This window comes from Balaenoptera acutorostrata, chromosome 10 (assembly GCF_949987535.1).
Source record: "Balaenoptera acutorostrata chromosome 10, mBalAcu1.1, whole genome shotgun sequence".
NCBI classification, from domain to species: Eukaryota; Metazoa; Chordata; class Mammalia; order Artiodactyla; family Balaenopteridae; genus Balaenoptera; species Balaenoptera acutorostrata.
Window position 1 is genome coordinate 66073882 of NC_080073.1, and position 18754 is coordinate 66092635.

The 18754-nt window shown below is 44.8% G+C and overlaps 2 protein-coding genes across 3 annotated transcripts in view; both read right to left on the reverse strand.

The window, feature by feature from the left end:
• LOC103010705 (HLA class II histocompatibility antigen, DM beta chain) overlaps nucleotides 1–18703 on the reverse strand; it is a 32647-nt gene extending 13944 nt beyond the window's left edge. The window contains exon 1 of the mRNA XM_007186924.2: nucleotides 18497–18703. Within this exon, the coding sequence (XP_007186986.2) occupies nucleotides 18497–18658 (162 nt within the window). The 5' untranslated portion in view covers nucleotides 18659–18703. The remainder of the gene's footprint in view (nucleotides 1–18496) is intronic.
• LOC103009822 (HLA class II histocompatibility antigen, DM alpha chain) lies at nucleotides 1422–6077 on the reverse strand. Of its 2 annotated transcripts, none has more exons than XM_007186921.2 (5): nucleotides 5922–6077; nucleotides 4101–4385; nucleotides 2390–2668; nucleotides 2039–2164; nucleotides 1422–1692 (listed from the first exon to the last, which is right to left on the reverse strand). In XM_007186921.2, exons 1-5 carry the CDS (start codon nucleotides 6007–6009, stop codon nucleotides 1688–1690), a joined length of 783 nt encoding a protein of 260 aa, XP_007186983.1. In that variant the 5' UTR covers nucleotides 6010–6077; the 3' UTR covers nucleotides 1422–1687. The 2 variants fall into 2 exon arrangements, with proteins under 2 accessions (XP_007186983.1, XP_007186982.1); XM_007186920.2 differs by having other exon boundaries at nucleotides 2036–2164.
• Nucleotides 18704–18754: the final 51 nt, after the last annotated feature.

Consider the following 18754-nt stretch of genomic DNA (forward strand, 5'->3'; position numbering starts at 1 on the left):
TGGTTAGGACTCCACGCTTTCACTGCTGAACACCTGGGTTTAATCCCTTGTTGGGGAAATAAGATCCCACAAGCTATGCAGGGCAACCAATAAATAAATAAATAAATGAAAGCAGTTTTAAGGCTTGACTGGCAGGAAGCTTCTGGATAAGTTGGAAAATGGAGAGAGAGAAATCAGGAAGAACTAGAAAGCAATGAGACATGTAGAATGGTAAAGTGAAAAGAAAAGAAAAACATCTCAAAGGGAGAACATACAATACTTGAAGGTAGATTCAAAGTAGTTTCCAGAAAAGAAGTTAATGATGCTGCTAAATTCCCCAGTGAAAATCCTTGCTAAGTTACTGAGCACCTTTTCTACATGCCAAACGCTGTTCTAAGCATTCTACAAGATGTTAATTTATTTAAGCCTCACAACAACCGTATTAAGGTGGGCACCATTGTTATCATCATCCTTTTACAGAAAATGGTACCAAGACACAGAAAGGTTAAGTAACTTGTCCAAGGGCACACAGCTAAACTTTGACAGTCACGATTGAATTCCCAGCGGTTTGGCTCTGGACTCCACACTCTTAACCAGTACATATGCTGCTCTTAGAAATGAGATGGTTCAAGGAGATGCCAATTCCTGGGAAGAAGTGGATATTTTCCCTTACATTAGATTCTGATACAATGCAAAGAACAGACTCTTGCACCGATACCAAAATAATTTCACTCTTCACCTTAATGCCGCCCCCTCCTCCAAAGCAACTCCCAAACACCAAGAAAAGCAAGAAACAAAGCACATGCAAAGGAAATTACCACTAGTAGACATGTGCCCCCTGCCCCCACCATCCACCCAAGACAGCATCATCACAGTTCTCCTTGGACGGTCCACTCAGGCCAACGAACAGATCGTCTGAAAGGACACATGAATTCTGGGCCCTTCCAGGCTGTTCACGCTTTGTTTCAAGAACTTTGGATTATACTGTTTTCACAAAACCGGAATGACTGAGTTAGAATAGCATCTGAAGGCTTATTTTTCCATTATGAGCTCTTGTTTTCTCAGCTATGATGTAGGTTGAAGGCAGTTATATATTCCTCAAGGCAGCCTATACTAGGCATAAACATTTTCACAAATGGTAAATTGCAAAAAAATATCGAAAAAAACCCGCAAGCAGCTTCCTCCACCATTTTGTGAGCAGATTATCAGAAAGTGGCTCTGCCTTCATTGCTTACATATTTTGCACAAACTGATAGGAGTAAAAGCCATCGTGCTGTACTGAGACCAGGAAACAGGAATCAGCTGAGGAATTAGGGGTTTTCCCATTTCTCTCTCTAACGAGGGCAGACGTGTCAGGTTAAGGCTTGTTGAATTTGACATGACAACTTACTCAAGTTAAAATATCCAGAAATAAATATCATGAGGGAAAAAAGAAGCCACACTGATATTAAGAAATGAGATTTATTGCCTTCACATGGCAGTGATGTGGTCGTGATAGGAAAGCCACTCTGGGTTCCCCTGGATGCAAAAGCCCAGGGACAGCAGAGACCCCAGCTGAGAAACCTGTACACACACACACACACATCCCCTGGGGGGAGTCCCAGGGCCTCCTGCTCTGAGAAGGAGAGATCCTGGGTAGGATGTGAGAAACTTGAACACCTCTTGCTTGGATGGCTGCAGCTGTCGGCCTCAGACTGGTCAGGAAGAGTCAGTCTGAGGAGAGAGAAGGATGGAGGAAAGCCATCAGGGGGATCCTCCTCGTCCCCAAAGGCCCTTTCCAGCCTGCAACACACCCTATAGAAGTTGATCTCTCCTTCTCTCCAAATCATCTCCAAGCACCCTTCCTCCAGCCCCCCACATCGCTCCTCTCCCACGCAAAGCCATTCTCATGACCTAGAACTGGGTGTGTGTATTTGGGACCTCAACCAGGAGGATGTCCCACGGTGCCCGACACAGGCCTCCCCGCCAAGGGCCTGAGGACCACTGTATGCGCTCCCCAGGCCACAGGTCGGTCCCGGCACACCCACACATGCCCTCTACAGATGCCCTGACATACCACCTGAGCAAGGTTTTCGGAAGTAGATGATGAGGACTAAGCCAACAATGATGCCCAGCACACCCAGGCCAAAGGCTACACCGCACAGCACGTTCTCCAGAAGATCGGAGGGCAGCGCATTCTGGGGCACTAGAGAGAAAGGGAAGCCGGTCAGCCCAGAGACCTGGTTGGGGAGCCCCAGGGTAAAGACACGGGTGTCTGGGATGACAAGGGAGAAACTGAGGCATGGAAGATTGAGGTCAGCTCAGAGTGAGAACAGACTAAACAAGGGCCCAGTGGAGAAAGAAGTCCTCCTGTGGGTCTACCCCCTTCTGCCCCCCAAAGGAACTAGGCTTCCACGGAGAAGGGTCTCACCCCAAAAGGCGATTGCTGTGTAGCTGTCAATCTCATGAGTCACGATGCAGGAGAAAATATCAGAGGGTGCTGGTGTGAAGTTTAAGTAAGAAAAGGCCTGGAAGGTGAGTCCATCGACGGCTGAGACAAAAGTGGGCCTGGCTCCTTCCACAGGGGCCGAATGATGCTGCCAGCTCACAGTCAGTGTGGGTGGGAAGAGGTTACTGACGAAACAGACCAGCGTGTTGGGCTTGCCAAACTCCAGGGGCTTCAGAGTGAACACCTCAGCGATGGGGAGCCCTGTGGGGGTACTGAGGTGAGGGAAAGAAGCAACTAACTTAGATGGGACCCCCGTGTGTGGAGAGGATGTGGCATATGGAGGCGACACAAGGCGGGGGGAGCTGGGGCTCTGAGGGAGGTCTTAGTCTAGGCAAGAACCAGGCCTGGACCAGAGCCAGGCCACTCTGGAACCTCCACCCTGACTTCCTGCAGCACTTCCTGTCTGGACCTCACACCAGCATCTGATCACACGCTGTCTTCTCATTAAAATGCAGGCACATTTTAATTAGGACTTCGGGATGAACAGATACACACTACTATATATAAGATCAATAATCAACAAGGACCTACGGTATAGCACGGGGAAATCTACTTGATACTCTGTAATAACCTATATGGGAGAAGAACCTGAAAAAGAATGGACATATGTATAACTGAATCACTTTGTTGTGCCCCTGAAACTAACACAACATTGTAAATCAAATATATTCTAATATAAAATAAAAATTAAATTTAAGAAAATAAAGATAACCACCACCACCAAAAAAAAAAAAAAAGAACCAATCAGTAAAAAAAATTGAAAATACTAATTTTAAGGGTAGTTTCAAGGAACTATATGTTTGGATATATTTGAAAGACACCATGATCACATCCATACCTTTTTTAAATTTACCTCATCATCCAATTAATGTCAACTCAGTTTTGATATGGTCTTGTAGTTTAAATCTTGGCAAATGTACATTAAAAACACTTTATGATTGCAAACTATTATGTTTAGAATGGATGGACAATAAGGTCCTGCTGTGTGGCACGGGGAGCTATATCCAATTTCCTGGGATAAAGGAATGTATGTATGTGTATGGCTGGGTCACTTTGCTGTGCTGCAGCGATTGGCACAGCATTGTGGATCAACTATACTTCAATTAAAAAAAAACACATTATGATGCTCAAACAAATATGGTAGAATAATAAAATAAATAATCATTAACAGAGCTTGATTAACCTATGTAGTTAAGCCTAGTTTACCAAGGCAGTTAGTACCATTTCACTACGTCAGCTGGGGCTTTCATCTACTATGATCCATCAGCATTTCCTAATAAACTCAAATTTTTTTGAAAAAAAATAATAATAAAATAAAATGCAGGCACATCATCAGATGCTTCCATTCTCCCCTCCATCTTGCTGAGCATCGTAACACAAGCCCTAATACTCAGTAGGCATCAGTTGGTCTCTGTTGAATTCATCAAGTTCCGTAGTTTTGAATGCCTACTACATCCCAGGGACTTTTCTTCTGCCCCACAACAAAAACAGAGTACAGATCATGGGTGGTAGAAAAATCAAAATCCAAGGAGAGAACCAGAAAGCAGGAGAGATGGGGAGCTGGTGAGAAGGGGAGTAATTCAGTGTATCATGAGGTTAAGAGGGCAGCCCACCCCCCAGAAAACCCCCTGACCTCTAGACACAGGGATTTGCCCCTCAAGCTCTGGGCCAATTTCCTCGATGACCGCCCGGCAGAATGCTTTGTCAAAGAAAATGTTGTAAGTATCTCGAGACTTGTGAGCCCAGTCAGCAAATTCAGGCAGGCGAGGCACTCGGATATTCTGGGAAAAGTCGAAGGAGAAAAGCTGGTCCTCGTCGTAGGTTTCGGATAGCCCCACGTTGGGACTCCCTTTCTGGCAGTACATTGTGCGCAGGAACGTGTGGTTTTGCAGCTCATCCCTCCACCCTGGAGTAGGAGCTGCAAAAGAGACAGAGTGGCGTCCAAGGAGGTGGGGGCCTCCTCCTCTTTAGCTTAGAAAACAGCAAGGCCTGCTTCAGGTAGAGGGGGAAGAGGTGGGTTGCCTCCCGGTGGGAGCATAAAAGAAATTACAGGATCTCGCCAAACTTACCCAGCCCATAAAAAGGCCAACTGTCTAAAGTTGTAACAAGTAATTCAGAATCACAATGTTGGTTGTATCTTTGTGCCTAAAGGCACCCAGCCAAAGAGGTAAGTGGCAGCTGAAATCTAACCTGCATTCTGCTCACCAAGCCATGCATCCTGGCATAGGGTTACATCCTCCCAAAGGTCTCCACCTTTGCCTGATCCCCGGGAGGCCATCCTATTGACTTGTGAAAGGCCTGGATGGGTTCCCAGTCTTCACGTGGATATGTGGAGGAATGGTGGTGGCCTCCCTAAGCCATAGATGGCACTGCCCTATCCTATCCCCAGACACACATGGCAGACTGAAAAACCACTCTCCAGGCTTCTTTTCAGCCGCTTCGTTGGCACCAGGCCTCTCTGAAAATACCTTCCCCTCCCTCAACCCTGCAGACCTTGCAAAGACAGGACTGGGGAAATGGCACCATAGCTGCAGGAAATAATCTCTAATTCTTTGAAACTCCTGGCAGGAATCTCCCCAGCCAGGAGGAGATCTTCTACTCAAAACCCAATACCCAGAATGATAGAGTAAGAGGGGTCTTCCAGATTCTTCTTCCATTCTGCCCCATCCTTTTCAAAGAAGGAACTAAGGACCAATAAAGTTAAGAGATTTTTCAACAATCATAAGGTAAATTGATGACAGAGTGCAGAGTAGACTCCTAAGTAGGAACAGTGGAAATAACATTTGTTTTGCTCAAATCCCAGCTCTACCACTCTCCAATGGGGTGAACTTCCACAGGTTACTTAAACTCTGAGTCTCATTTCCTTCGTCTGGAAAGTGGATATAATAATCTCTGCTTCGGGCTTCCCTGGTGGCGCAGTGGTTGAGAGTCTGCCTGCTAATGCAGGGGACACGGGTTCGAGCCCTGGTCTGGGAAGATCCCACATGCCACGGAGCAGCTGGGCCCGTGAGCCACAATTGCTGAGCCTGCGCGTCTGGAGCCTGTGCCCCGTGACGGGAGGGGCCGCGATAGAGAAAGGCCCGCGCACCGCGATGAAGAGCGGTCCCCGCACCGCGATGAAGAGTGGCCCCCGCTTGCCGCAACTGGAGAAAGCCCTCGCACGAACCGAAGACCCAACACAGCCAAAAATAAATAAATAAATAAATAAGAAAATCCTTTTAAAAAAAAAAAAAAATCTCTGCTTCAACAGATTGTCTTCAGTGAAACCTACAAAGCACCTCTGGCATTGTTTGCCATCCATCCATAGTATAGCTCTCTTTCCCAATTCCGCTATCGTTTCCACTCTCTCATAATACTTTCACCACTTACAAAGCACTTTCACCACTTTCAAATGCCCCGGCTCCCTAGGTTCTACCCCAGTCAGGATGGAAGTAAAGGGGAGGTACTGCCATACCTTCAGGGGCAGTCCAGGACTGGGGCAGCAGCCCCAGAAGGGGTAGCAGCCGTAGCAGCGCAGCTCCCTGGCTCAGCTCATGATCCATATCTTCACACCTCCCAGGGGGCTAGGAGCTACCAGACGGCTGACCCAGGTCCCCAGATTCCTTCCCAGATCATGTTTCTCCAGCTCACTTCCCATAACTGCCCTTGTCATTCTGGTTAAGCCAATCACAGGAAGTGTAGGGTTTGACGTCATCGGTCACTGGGGAGAGACCAGGAGCGAGCACCCTTCTTAGGACTCGGCTCTTTTACCAGGCCACCCTGGGGGCTGTAGATGGGTTGGGGAGGCAGTGGAGGAATGTCTGCCTCCTGGTGGGGATCTCTCTTTAGTATCTGGCAGTCAGCCTCAGCCTGTAACCACACCAAGGGACTCTTCTGAGCACCACCACCCTGTGGACGAATAATAAACTGGGGAAGTTCATCTTCCCATGGTAACCCCCCAGGGCTCTTCAGACCCTGTCTTCTCCCTCCCAAGCCCCCTCCTCTTTCTCACAAAATTTATTCTCCTTCAGGCTTTAGCTCTCTTCCTTCTGCAGAAATAGACTGAAAATGTAACAAGCGTTAGGTCCAGGGCTAGAAATACCAAGATGAATAAGGCATATTCCTGCTTTCAAAGAGTTTAGAGTCTAAGTTGGGGGGAGTGGGGGTGGTCACTGAATAAATAATTACATACACTGTAATGTATTCAAATAAGACCATGCCAAGTGTGTTTTGGAAGTAGTAATTTCATGAGGATGGAGAAATAGGTGGGATGTAATCAGGAAGGCTGCTAAGAGTCTTGAAGGAAAAACAGACCAGCAGAATGTGAGAGAAAAGCCTTCCAGGGCAAGGGGTAGGCAAATGGGTGAAGGTCAAAGGCATTTAGAGCTCCTTTCTTTGGAGACCTCTGTATAGTTGGACATGAATGTTTGGAGGCTGCTCATGTTTCCCTGTTTGGTAACGGGCAGGGGGTGGGGGTGGGGTGTCAAGATGAGCTGGAAAGAAAATTTTTTTTGAGGAATTACTCACTTTTTTTTTTTTAAATTTTGATTGGGGTATAGTTGATTTAAGATGAGCTAGAAATTTAGGCAAGAGCCAGATCACATAGGCTCTGTTATGCCACAAGGAGGGTGTTTTTGTTTTTTGTTTTGGGGTTTTTTTTTGCCAAGCCAGGCGGCATGCGACCAGGGATGGAACCCGTGCCCCCTGCAGTGAAAGTGCAGAGTCTTAACCACTGGACCGCCAGGGAAGTCCCAAGGAGGGTGTTTTTTATTTTACAGATGATAGAGACTTTAAACCGAAGGGTAACACAATCATTTTTAACATTTTAGAAAAATCGTTCTGATGCTTCCAATAATGCACTGGAGCTTGAAAAGAACTGAGGCCAAACTGCTGGTCAAGAGTCCACACGTAGACTTTGTGATGTGTATGACATCAAAATTAAAAGTTGCACACACACATACACACACACTGCCCTCTGGTAGCAGCATAGCAATACTTTAGGTGAGACATGGTAAGAGCCTGAATTAAGTCTTGAACTGAGGAGATGGAGGGAATCAAATATTGATGTAATTAGGAAGTCGAATCTAAAGTGCTTGGTTGATGATTAGATGTGGAGGGGTCAAGGAGAGGTAACACCAGGGTCTCCAGTCTAGGTGACTGATCAATGATGGACTGAGTTGAAATAGAAAAGAAAGTCATAGAAGCAGAGAATTAAGTTCGGTTTTGTGTTGAATTTGAGGTGCCAGGGTAACCAGGAGGCATGAGGTAGATGGGTATGGATCTCAGGTGTGGGCTGAAGAACCTTAATTTGGGAGTCATCTGCACAAATGCTGAAGCAGAGGCAGTGGACAAGATCACCCACGTACACTGTGCAGAGGGAGGGGGAAGTGACACAAGGACACAGGTCGGATTGGGTTCAAACCCCAACCTCATACCAGTTATTCAGTATCATCCAGGATCCAGTCAGGAAGGTATGATCATTCTAGGTATCTCAGACTGAGGGGATTTAATATAGAGATTGGTTACAAAGGTATTTTTAAAAGGCAAGACACGCAAGAGGGAAAAAGAGAGAGGCTGGAGGTGCAAATAGGAAAGAGGAAAACCTGGCAATCAGAAGCAGCTCTTGCCCCTGAGCTGGAATTCATGTCTACACCTGCTGTTGTCCTGGAGGAGACACCATCACAGTCACTTCCGGATCTACCAGAAAGGCGCCATCTCCATCAAAGCTGGATCACTGAGAAGGTATTTCCTCTGCCCAGGAAGCTGGAGTCCAGAATCACCCATTCTTGCTGCTGGTACCAGGAGCTGCCACTCTCTTAGAAACTAAAGCAGGAAGCTTCTTGGTTTCTCCTGCCATCTGATCTCCCACCCATACCTCCTACTGAGAGAATCTAACAGGAAGCCAACCGTCCAGGAAGGCTGGGAAATACACGGCCGAGCAGTCCAGAACACAGTATAGGAGGCTGGGCTTGGCACTGATGCTAGATAATAAGCAGGTCACTGAAATGCACTAATTTGTAAGAATCTGGTGGCACTAGGAGCATCCAGTGAGCTAAGAGAAGAATAAAGAAGAAGCAGATGTAGAGAAACAGAGGTGTTCCATGAAGAAGGGCAAGGTCAGCATTATCAAATGCTACTCAGAAGTCAAGGGAGGACGGGAAAGTGTCCTTAGATTTGGTAATTATGAGATGGGTGACAAATGTGTTGAGAGCAGTTTCAGCGTTGGAGTGGGAGTGGACTCCAGATTGTGGTGGGCTGAGAAGTAAGTGGGAGGTGAGGAAGAAACTGTCAGTGTATATGCTGCAAGTTTGATAGAGAAGAAAAAGAAAGACAGAAGGGGTGGGGGAAGAAGCAGTGAGAAAGATCTAATGTGGCAATTAAGTAATCTTAGAAATCAATCTATGTGAATATGGTCCTTTCAAAATCCATACTCCCTTTTGAGAAACAAATAACAGCAGCCATAACAGCCCCAAACCAAAACACCCCCATGACCTCCTGCATATTCTGAAAAGGGTACGTATGTGTGTGTGAGTGTGTGTATGTGTGGTAGGGGTGGGCAGAGTGCCAGGGTTGGGCTGGGCTTGGAAATCATTGTGTTACACTCCAAAAAAAAAAAAGTAGAACATTTTCCTAATGTCTCATCCTTTGTGGATTAATCCGTCAGTAGCTCCTGCGGTGGGGAAGATTCAGCCCCTTAGGAAAGTATTGATAGAAAGGAGGTCTATTGACATCACCAGAACTGCTGGTGGAGATAGATGACACACAGCCACCTGGAGTTCTAAACCAGTGGTGAGCAAATATTTTCTGTAAAAGACCCGATAGCAAATCTTTGTTCCTTGGAGTTTTGTTCTTAACCTTTTTACTAAGGAACACTGAAACTTAAATTTCATATAATTTTCATGAGTCACAAAATAGAATTCTTTTGCTTTTTTTTTTTTTTTCAACCATTTACAAATGTAAAAACCGTTCTGAGTTCTTGGGCCATATAAAAATATATGGGCTGACTTTTGCTCAGAAACCACTGTTTGCTGAACATTGTTCTATGTGTGGTCAGAAATGGGATGGGGGACCCAAAATAAACCCACCCTCCAAAGAGCCCCATTCCTTTTTGGGGGTGGCAATTGGTTAATGAATGTATCATGTCCCAGATACAACACTGTTTGGAAGGATGTCTGGGGGAGGAGGCGGCACAGGAGGAAGAGGACTGGTGGGAGGGCTAGGAACAGTTAGAGCAGACCCTGCAACTACTCTGGGTGGAAGGAATGAGGCAAAGGGGGTCCAAGTTCTCCACCGAGAGTACAGTGTAGACAAGTCCAGCATGCAGAGAAATATAACTACCCATCATCAAGATGAAGGCAAGGTTGTGGTTAACTCCTTTCTGTCCCAGAACAAATGGGAACCAGTTCAAACATTTATAACTAACCTTCCCTCTATGTAATCCTCTTCCTGTCAGGACCCTGCAACAACCTCCATTAATACATATCTCAAAAATAGTGTCTCATCAGTTTGGGGAAGTGGGAATTGTGGTCAAGAGAAGGGCAAGGCACCAGTTCTGCACGCCAGTAACTCAGTGTCTTTGGTCATGAGACATGAATGCCTCTGAAAATAAAGGCATCACACCTGTAAACCCAGTAGGTCACAGCTTTCTAACACTCAGCTCTCCATCCCTTCCTAGTCCTACCCCATTTTCTTTCTCTTGACAGAGCCAAGTTTCCTGAAAAAGCCATGGGCAACCATCTCTCTACTTTCATACTTTCCATTTAATCCTTAACACTCCACAATGAAGTGGTTCAACATCTTTGTGTTGCTAAATCAAATGGACTCTTTGCAGTCTTGGCAACATTTGACACTGTTGGCCATGCCCTCCTTCCTAAAACGGTCTATTTTTTTTGGCATCCCTGACAGCACTCTCTCCTTGTTTTTCCTCCCACTTCTCTGGCGTCTTGTCACCCTCATGGACTCCTTTTTTTCAGCTACCCCTTAAGTGTTGGTATCCTTGGAGTTCTGTCCTCATCCTCTTTTCTTCTTATACTATACCCCTGCTCTCAATGGCATCTCCTCCCACTTGTCTTCCGTTACCATCTATTTGCCGACGTTTTCCAAATTTCCCCCTTCGGCTCAGATCTGGCTCTGATTCCACACCATCCATACACCCAACTGCCTTTAGGTTATCTCCACTTGGATGCTGTACAACAGCAGTTCTCAAACTGTACTCTCCACAAAATAGGGTCCCTCAAGAAATTGTTTAAAATGTAAATTCGATAGTAGCAATTTTTCATTTTTAAATTTATTTCAACACAGATGTAATAAAACACCAAACATGTTTACACAGTAATTTTTATTATGTAATAATTTATTATATTTAATAAGGTTATTTTTGGTTGTAAGCAACAGAAACCAACTCTAGCTAACTTAACTTTTAAAGGGGCGATTTATTGGACGGATACAGAGCTAGCTCAGAAAATCAAAAGATGGGTGCAATCAGCTAGGCTCAGGAAGAGGAGCCACAGGGTCCTTAGCAGCAAGGGTTGAGTTGCCATTAATACGCCGCACCTTCAAAGTCCTCCAGCCTCTATCTTTCAAATTTCACGTTGCTGAGAGGGACAATCTGACGGGCTCAGCTTGTATCAGGTGTGGACCTCCGGATCAATTAGTGGTGGCCAGGCACAACATCACCTCTGTGTCTTAGAGCTATTCCCAGAGAAGCGAGAATTACCACGAACCAACCACCTCAGTATAATTATCTTAAACATACGGCATCCCAGACAATTGCGTTAGATCATCTGAGGCATAAACGTGAGGTTAAGTCTGTGCATTAACACTCAGAAAGCATCTCCCAATTAACTGCCCGAGTGATATATGTCATCTACTTGACCTCTGGTCTGTCACAAGTCTTGCCACAAATTCAAAATATACTTATGACCTCAGTGTTGATTAATTATATAATTATAATATTTACATTCCACTAACTGATTTCCTTTGGATCTATGACTAAGTTTAATTTTTTTTTTACTATGGAAAATTTCAAACATACACAAAAGAATCCAGTAAGCCTCCACGTACTCTTGTTTAAGTTTCAACAATATTCAACATTCTAAGTCTTCCATTCTTGTTTCATCTATTCTCCTGTTCCACACACTTTTTTTTTCCTGGAGTATTTAAACAAATTCTATCATTATATTTCACCAGGAAACATTTCTACGGGTATCTATAATGACTTTTTCCTTAACGTAACTACCACCCTATCACCACAAGCAACAAAATTAAAAATGATTGCTTAACTTCCTTTAAGCCAATCTGTGTTCATTTTTCCCCAACTATCTCAAAAATGTCTAAGGGAAAGTTTTAAATGAAAAGCACTCCTGTGGTTTTCAAACTGTGCTTTCATATTTTAAAATTTAGTGAGTTTTCTATTTTACATGATGTCTCATAAACCTCTGTTGAATGTTCAATAATGAATTTTCAGGCAAATTAAATTCAGGAATTACTACACTGAATGTACCTCTATCTCAAAATTTACAAAGCTAAACTCACCACCTTCCCTTCCCAGCATGTTTAAGCTCCCGTATTGAAGACCTCAGTGTGTAAGTTGACTGTCCACCAAATCAGATGAGTCACAAATACGGCAGTCAACCATGACAACTTCATCTTCCTCAAACCTTCTCAAACAACTGTTCACCAAGTCCTATCAATTCTACCTCTTCCATACCTCTTTAGTCTGTCCTCCAGTCCCACTAGTTCAGGCCCTCATTGGTTTGCTCGTCTTTTTCCTGGATCACTGCAATTTTCTTAGAACTGATCTTTCTCCAATCTTATTCTTATTTTCCAGTGCTGCCACAGGGATCTTTTTATTAGGCACATTTGATCACATCATACTTTTGCAAGAAAGCCTTCAATGGCTCTCTACAATCTGCTTTCCTTGGCATGATCCTTAATGATCTGGATCCACTTAACCTATCTCTATACATCCTTTGAGACGAAATCTCACCTCCCTCAGGGAGCCTTGGAACCCAGAGTGGAGATGAGTGACTTCTTCAGTATGCTTCCACAGCACCGGCCTGTCCTTACCATCATTTGTATTGTATTATGCTCTTCTGTTTATGTCTGCTTTGGTCACCTCACTTCCACTGCAAGGTATCAAGGATCTCTTCCTGTTTTTTTTCCATTTTCAGCATCTACCAAGAAGGCCCACCAGCAAATGACTACTCATTGGATGAATAAATGGGCTGTTGGTTACTGAAGTTGTTGAAGCTGGGCCTAGAAGAGCCTTCAAGCATCAGATGAATGATAGGTCATTCCTTCTAACATGGATATTTCAACAGTAAATCTGGGGTTTCCTGGTGGTGCAGTGGTTAGTAATCCGCCTGCCAATGCAGGGGACACGGGTTTGGGCCCCGGTCCAGGAAGATCCCACATGCCTGCCACAGAACAACTAAGCCCATGTGCCACAACTACTGAGCCTGTGCTCTAGAGCCCACGAGCCACAACTACTGAACCCTCGTGCCACAACTACTGAAGCCCGCGCGCCTACAGCCCGTGCTCTGCAATAAGAGAAACCACCGCAATGAGAAGCCCGCGCACCTCTACAAAGAGTAGCCCCCGCTTGCCCCAACTAGAGAAAGCCCGCGCGCAGCAACGAAGACCCAACACAGCCAAAAAAAAAAACAAAACAGTAAATCTTACCAGGCATGTCTGTGGGCCACTCTACAGACATCTTCACTCCCACTGCTTTCCCTGTGCACCCCACTCCTCTTCCCATTTTCTTCCTCCTCCCTGCCACAGCCTAATTCAGAGAGTAAACCTGGCCGTCCAGCTCCCACCTTTACCCTCATTCCCAGCTCAGTGATCTCTTCACATCCATATTCATTTTTCCGTTTTAGCTCTATTATTTGAATACAGCAATCCTGTCAACTACAAGGTTGGAATTTATTATTGCCATTATATAAACAAGAAATCTGTGGCTCAATGAGGTTCATTCATTTATTTATTTAGCAAATATTTATTGATTACCCTCTATGTACCTGGTAGTATGCTGGGCACCAGACACCTACATGACCAAACTTATAATCTAATGAAAACAGAGGCATTAAACAAGTAATCATATGAACCTACAAAAACAAATTGTAAAAGGTACTGTGAAGGAAAAGAACTGAGATCCATAAGAGACACTAAGTGAAACGGGGAACCTAGTGATATTAAGACGGGATCCGAAGGGTGAGTAGATTTAGCCAGGCAGAGGGGGAAGAAGAGGAAGGCCCTGAGGCAGGCAAGGGGCTGGCTCCTTCAGGGAGGTGAAGACCTGTGTGGCTGGCATATTATTAGTGAATAAGAGAGCACAGACAGCAGATGAGGCCAGAGGCAGGAAGAAGCAAGACCACGTGGGACCTCGTGGACCACAGCAAGGTTTGCATTCTCCTCTAAGTGTGATTAATTCTAATGCTATGACTTTATTCCTTTTCATTCCATGGGTGAATGTGTGCTGTGATTCCTACCTGACCTACCTCCAGTCTCTCCAAAGCCAATCCATGGTGCACAATGGTGCCAAGTAACTTCCTATAAAAGTAGCTCTTCCTTCCCCTCTCAAAACTTAATCAGCTCTCCCCTTTCTACGAGATTCAGTCTGAATTACTTGGCCCGGGTTTTTCAGGCTCCCCATACTCTGAATTCTATCCCCAGACTACAAAACTGCTCTCCAATATCAGTAATGACCCCCAATCACCAACCTAGTGAGATTTCCCCTTTCTTCATTCTCTCACACCCTCTGCAGGATCTTGTCTCCTCATTCAATCATAACAGGGGTTTTTGGGAATTCCCTGGAGGTCCAGTGGTTAGGGCTCCGCGCGTTCACCGCCGGGACCCGGGTTCAATCCCTGGACAGGGAACTAAGATCCCGCAAGCCGCATGGCGTGGCGAAAAAAAAAGAAGAAAAAGAACAGGGGTTCTTAACCTGCAGTCCACATGCCATAAAATTCAGGGGTCCATGAACTTGGATGGAACAAAAAGAGTCACCTTTATTTTTAAGAACATCTAATTAACTGAAACTTAATAATGTAGAAAACAAGTCTTTGTAGTACTAGCGGTACCTGTAATGTCATCATCAATAGAAACCACCATCAACGAATATTTTCGTATCATAGATATCTCAAAATACCTCTAGAATTACGAGTTTAGACCTGCAATAAATCATTTTATTTACTGTATTAGTATTCTATTAATAAGGGAACACATTATTACTAGATCATCACACATTTCTTCAAATATTTTGATAACTGTGTATTTTATTTATGCATTTACAAATATTATTGTCAGACAAGGTCCAAAGGCTCCACCAAACTGCCGAAGAAGTCCATGGCACAAACAAGCTTAAAAACTCCTGATTAGTCATTCACTCAATAAACATGAAATCCTCACTGCAGCCCTCTCTTGTTCTGGCTTCCTCATATTATGTTGTTCTGCTTTTCCTGTTTGATGCTCTTACACTGGTTTCTCTTCCTATTCTTGCTCCCTGTGTGAGGATGTAACCCAGAGCGTGATGTTTAACCCACAAGTAAATTGTTCCATACTTCCTCCCTTATAAATCTCACCTACTTACCTGCATGACTGATTCAAACTACACCTCAAAGGTGACTCCCAAATCTACCTCTACTAACCTTTTTTTCTCGAACTTCAATCTTTGATTTTAAAATACCTGCTGTGCCTAACAACCAGAATAACATACCACCCAGAGACAGACTGCCTGGGTTCAGATCCCAGCTCTGGACACTTATTAAACATGTAACTGTGAGTAAATTATTTAACATCTCTTGCTTCAGTCGCTTCATTTGAAAAATGGGAGTGATAACAATAGTATCTACTTTATAGGGTTATAAACATTAGAAGAGTTCCTACATGTAAAGCATTTATAATAGGGCCTGAGACATTTCAAAAACTCAAAGAATTTTAGCTATCACCAGTCTCACCTCCTTCCAACACGTGGCATTTTTATTTGGTGTTTATTAACAGGTATAGAGATAGCCCCTGGGGATATGAAGATAGAATTCCTATCTAATGACATAACTCCAATCAAGCCATTGCTCAAAAAATTTCAGTGGCTCTCCACTAGGTCCAAACTTAACAGCACTGGAAATCATCACATTGTCTCAAATAAATGTAACTTCCAATCTCCTCCAGCTCTACTTCTTGTAGCTTATATTTTATTCGGGCCAGACTGGACTGCAATGCTCTGTGAAAATGACCTGCTCTGTTCTGTCTTTCCTCCCACCATCCCAGTGTCTCAAATGTTTATCTGACAACAATAACTTTGTCTATGATTATTTCCCCAATACTATGCATGGAGCCCCCCCTCCAAACACATACATTACAACCTTACCTAAGTCACATACTTATGTAAACATCAACTTCCTTCAACATTTGCTCACTTTGTGAGCACCTCATATTGGCCAGGTCCTGAGCCAGGAGCTGGGTGCATTTAAAATAAAAACAAAACAAAACAAAACTACATGGCCCTGTTCTCACGATCAAAGTCTAGTAAGGGAGAGAAACATGTGGCATCACATATATGCCATTCACTGTGAAAGGTGCAATCATAAGATAAAGGGGGCTTCCCTGGTGGCGCAGTGGTTGAGAATCTGCCTGCTAATGCAGGAGACACGGGTTCGAGCCCTGGTCTGGGAAGATCCCACATGCCACGGAGCAGCTGGGCCCGTGAGCCACAGCTGCTGAGCCTGCGCGTCTGGAGCCTGTGCCCCGCAACGGGAGGGGCCGCGATAGTGAAAGGCCCGCGCACCGCGATGAAGAGCGGTCCCCGCACCGCGATGAAGAGTGGCCCCCACTTGCCGCAACTAGAGAAAGCCCTCGCACGAACCGAAGACCCAGCACAGCCAAAAATAAATAAATTAATTAATTAATTAAAAAAAAAAAAAAAGTAAATTCTATTAAAAAAAAATAAATAAATAAGATAAAGGGACACCAAGGGATGAGCAGTCAATTTGGAAGGCAAGGGTAGGCTTTTCAGATGATGGTATTTGGGCTTAGATGGACTGGGGAAAAGCGTATTTCATGTAGTGAGAGCAGCATGTGTAAAATACAGTGTAAAACAAAATGGTCTATCTGGGGAACAGTTCAATACGGCTGGAATATAGGGCCCAAGAGGAAGTGGCTAGACATGACACTGGAGAGGTAGACAGACCTTTCTGGCAAGCACAGGAATTTGGACTTTATCACACAGGCAATGAGAAATTAATACGGGGCTTAAACAGTAGCATATGGCTAGAGTTGTATTTTGGAAAGCTCATTCCTGGCAGTATTGTGGCAGAGGCAGAGAGAAAAATCTAGAGCAGCACTGTTCGAGAGAACTTTCTTCAATGATGGAAATGTTCTATAATTTGTGCTATCCAATATGATGGCCACTAGCCACACATGGTTAATGAGAACTTAAAATGAGGCTAGGGCATCTGAGGAACTAAATTTAAAACAGTATTTAATGTTAATTTAAACAGCCACTTGTGGCTACCATAGTGAACAGTGCAGCTTTAGAAATAAGAAAATCAGTTAGGAAGCTGTTGATACAGCTCAGGTGATAGGACTAGGACAGAGTGTGAGTCAATGGCTGTATTAGAGGCACAATGATAAGCCTAGGAGATATAATGTTGTGAGAAAAAGAAATCAAGAATGGCTCCCAGATTCCAGACTTTTTGATTGAATAGCTGCCATCAACCCGGAAAATACAGACGGAGCAGGTGTAGGGCACATACAGGTGGTATCAATTTTGAAAATATTCAAGTGTCTGAGGATTATCCAAGTGGTAAAATTCAGTACTGAGTTTCGCTCAGGAAAGTCCTCTGAACTAAAAATACAGATCTGAGAGGCTCTGAGCCACTGAGATTACTTAGAGACGATGAACAGAACTAGAAGCAAACTGAGGCAAAATCCTGGCAAACATCAACAGGGCCGAAGAAGAGAAGTCCACAAAGGAGACCAGAGGAACAGTTGGACAAGCAGGAAAAGAAACAAGTGAGAAGTAGTCACAGAGATCAAGGGTGTAGAGAATTTCAGGAAGGAAGCGTGATCAAATGTCAAATACTTCAGAGAGGTCAAATAAGGTGAGAACTGAAAAGTGCTTCCTGACTTTGCCAATTAGGAGGTTCCTGGTGACATTTGCCAGGACAGTTTCAGTAGTGGAAGAAATGAGCTAGAGTGGGGAATGAGGCAGAGAGAGGAAAATTAAGATGACAATTTCAGGTCTTGACTGTGTAGGGGAGCTTAGAGTTAGATAAGCGAGTCCACAAGTGAATACAATATTGATAAGGTTACTGTCTTTCTTTTCTTCTTTTTAGGCTGGGAAACCCGTATTAAGGGATTAGTTAAAAATGCTAATTGGTAGAAAATGGAGGAGAGCTTCAGAGTAACAGATAAGATTGACCAGGTCAAAAGGAAAATACATTTCTTTAATCCGAAGAGAGGACTTCGAGTACAATGGTGGTAAAGGAACACAGACACGGCCCAGTTTACAGGTGGGAGATGGAAAGCCAAGAACTCTCGCGTAAGCTGGCCTTTCTGTTCCGTTCTGCGGGTCGGGAGTAGGGGGGAGTTATGAACTAGAGTGAAAATTTGAACCACTCTGAGGGTCAAGGGAGGGATTACTGCCCATGAACAAGTAAAAGGTCGCCTTTAGGTGGCAACCATCCCTAGATTAGATTTTTATGGGTTTTATTCAAGATGAGCAGAGGATAAAGCCTTAGAAAAAGCCTAAGTGTTTTAACTTAAATGGTCGAGACAAGCCCAGTAAAGAAGTAAAAGTAATCAAAATGCTGGCAAGTTTTGCATCAGGCAAAGGAGTCCAGGCTCCGGCAGGTCTCAATAAAGTAAGGAACTCCAAGTAGACTCAGAAGAAATGAGAGGTTAGAAAGCGGCCTAGGACAAAGAGACCGAACAAAACGCCCACACCAACCGCTCGCACCTCCTATCCCCGCCGCAAGCACGACGAGGGCAGTGACAACACTCCCGTCGTGGAACCACACTACAGCCGGGGAGAGACCCCACCCTGCAAACCCTCACAACTCCAGGTCCAGGCCTCATTCTCCTCCACTGACAACAGCACGGCGGCGCGCGTTCCCATTGAACTCCGGCTCGGGCGTCCCAAGCCGCACCCTCCACCTGCGGAAAAGGAACCGAGGCAGGGCTCCCCCGGCTGCCCAGCGAGGCCGCCCGCATTCGGGGAAGGCCTGCTGAGGCGGGAGGGCGGCGCGCCGCGCCCGCTTCCGCCCCACCCACTGCGCGCGCTCCGAGGCCCGCCGCGGGAGTTACGGA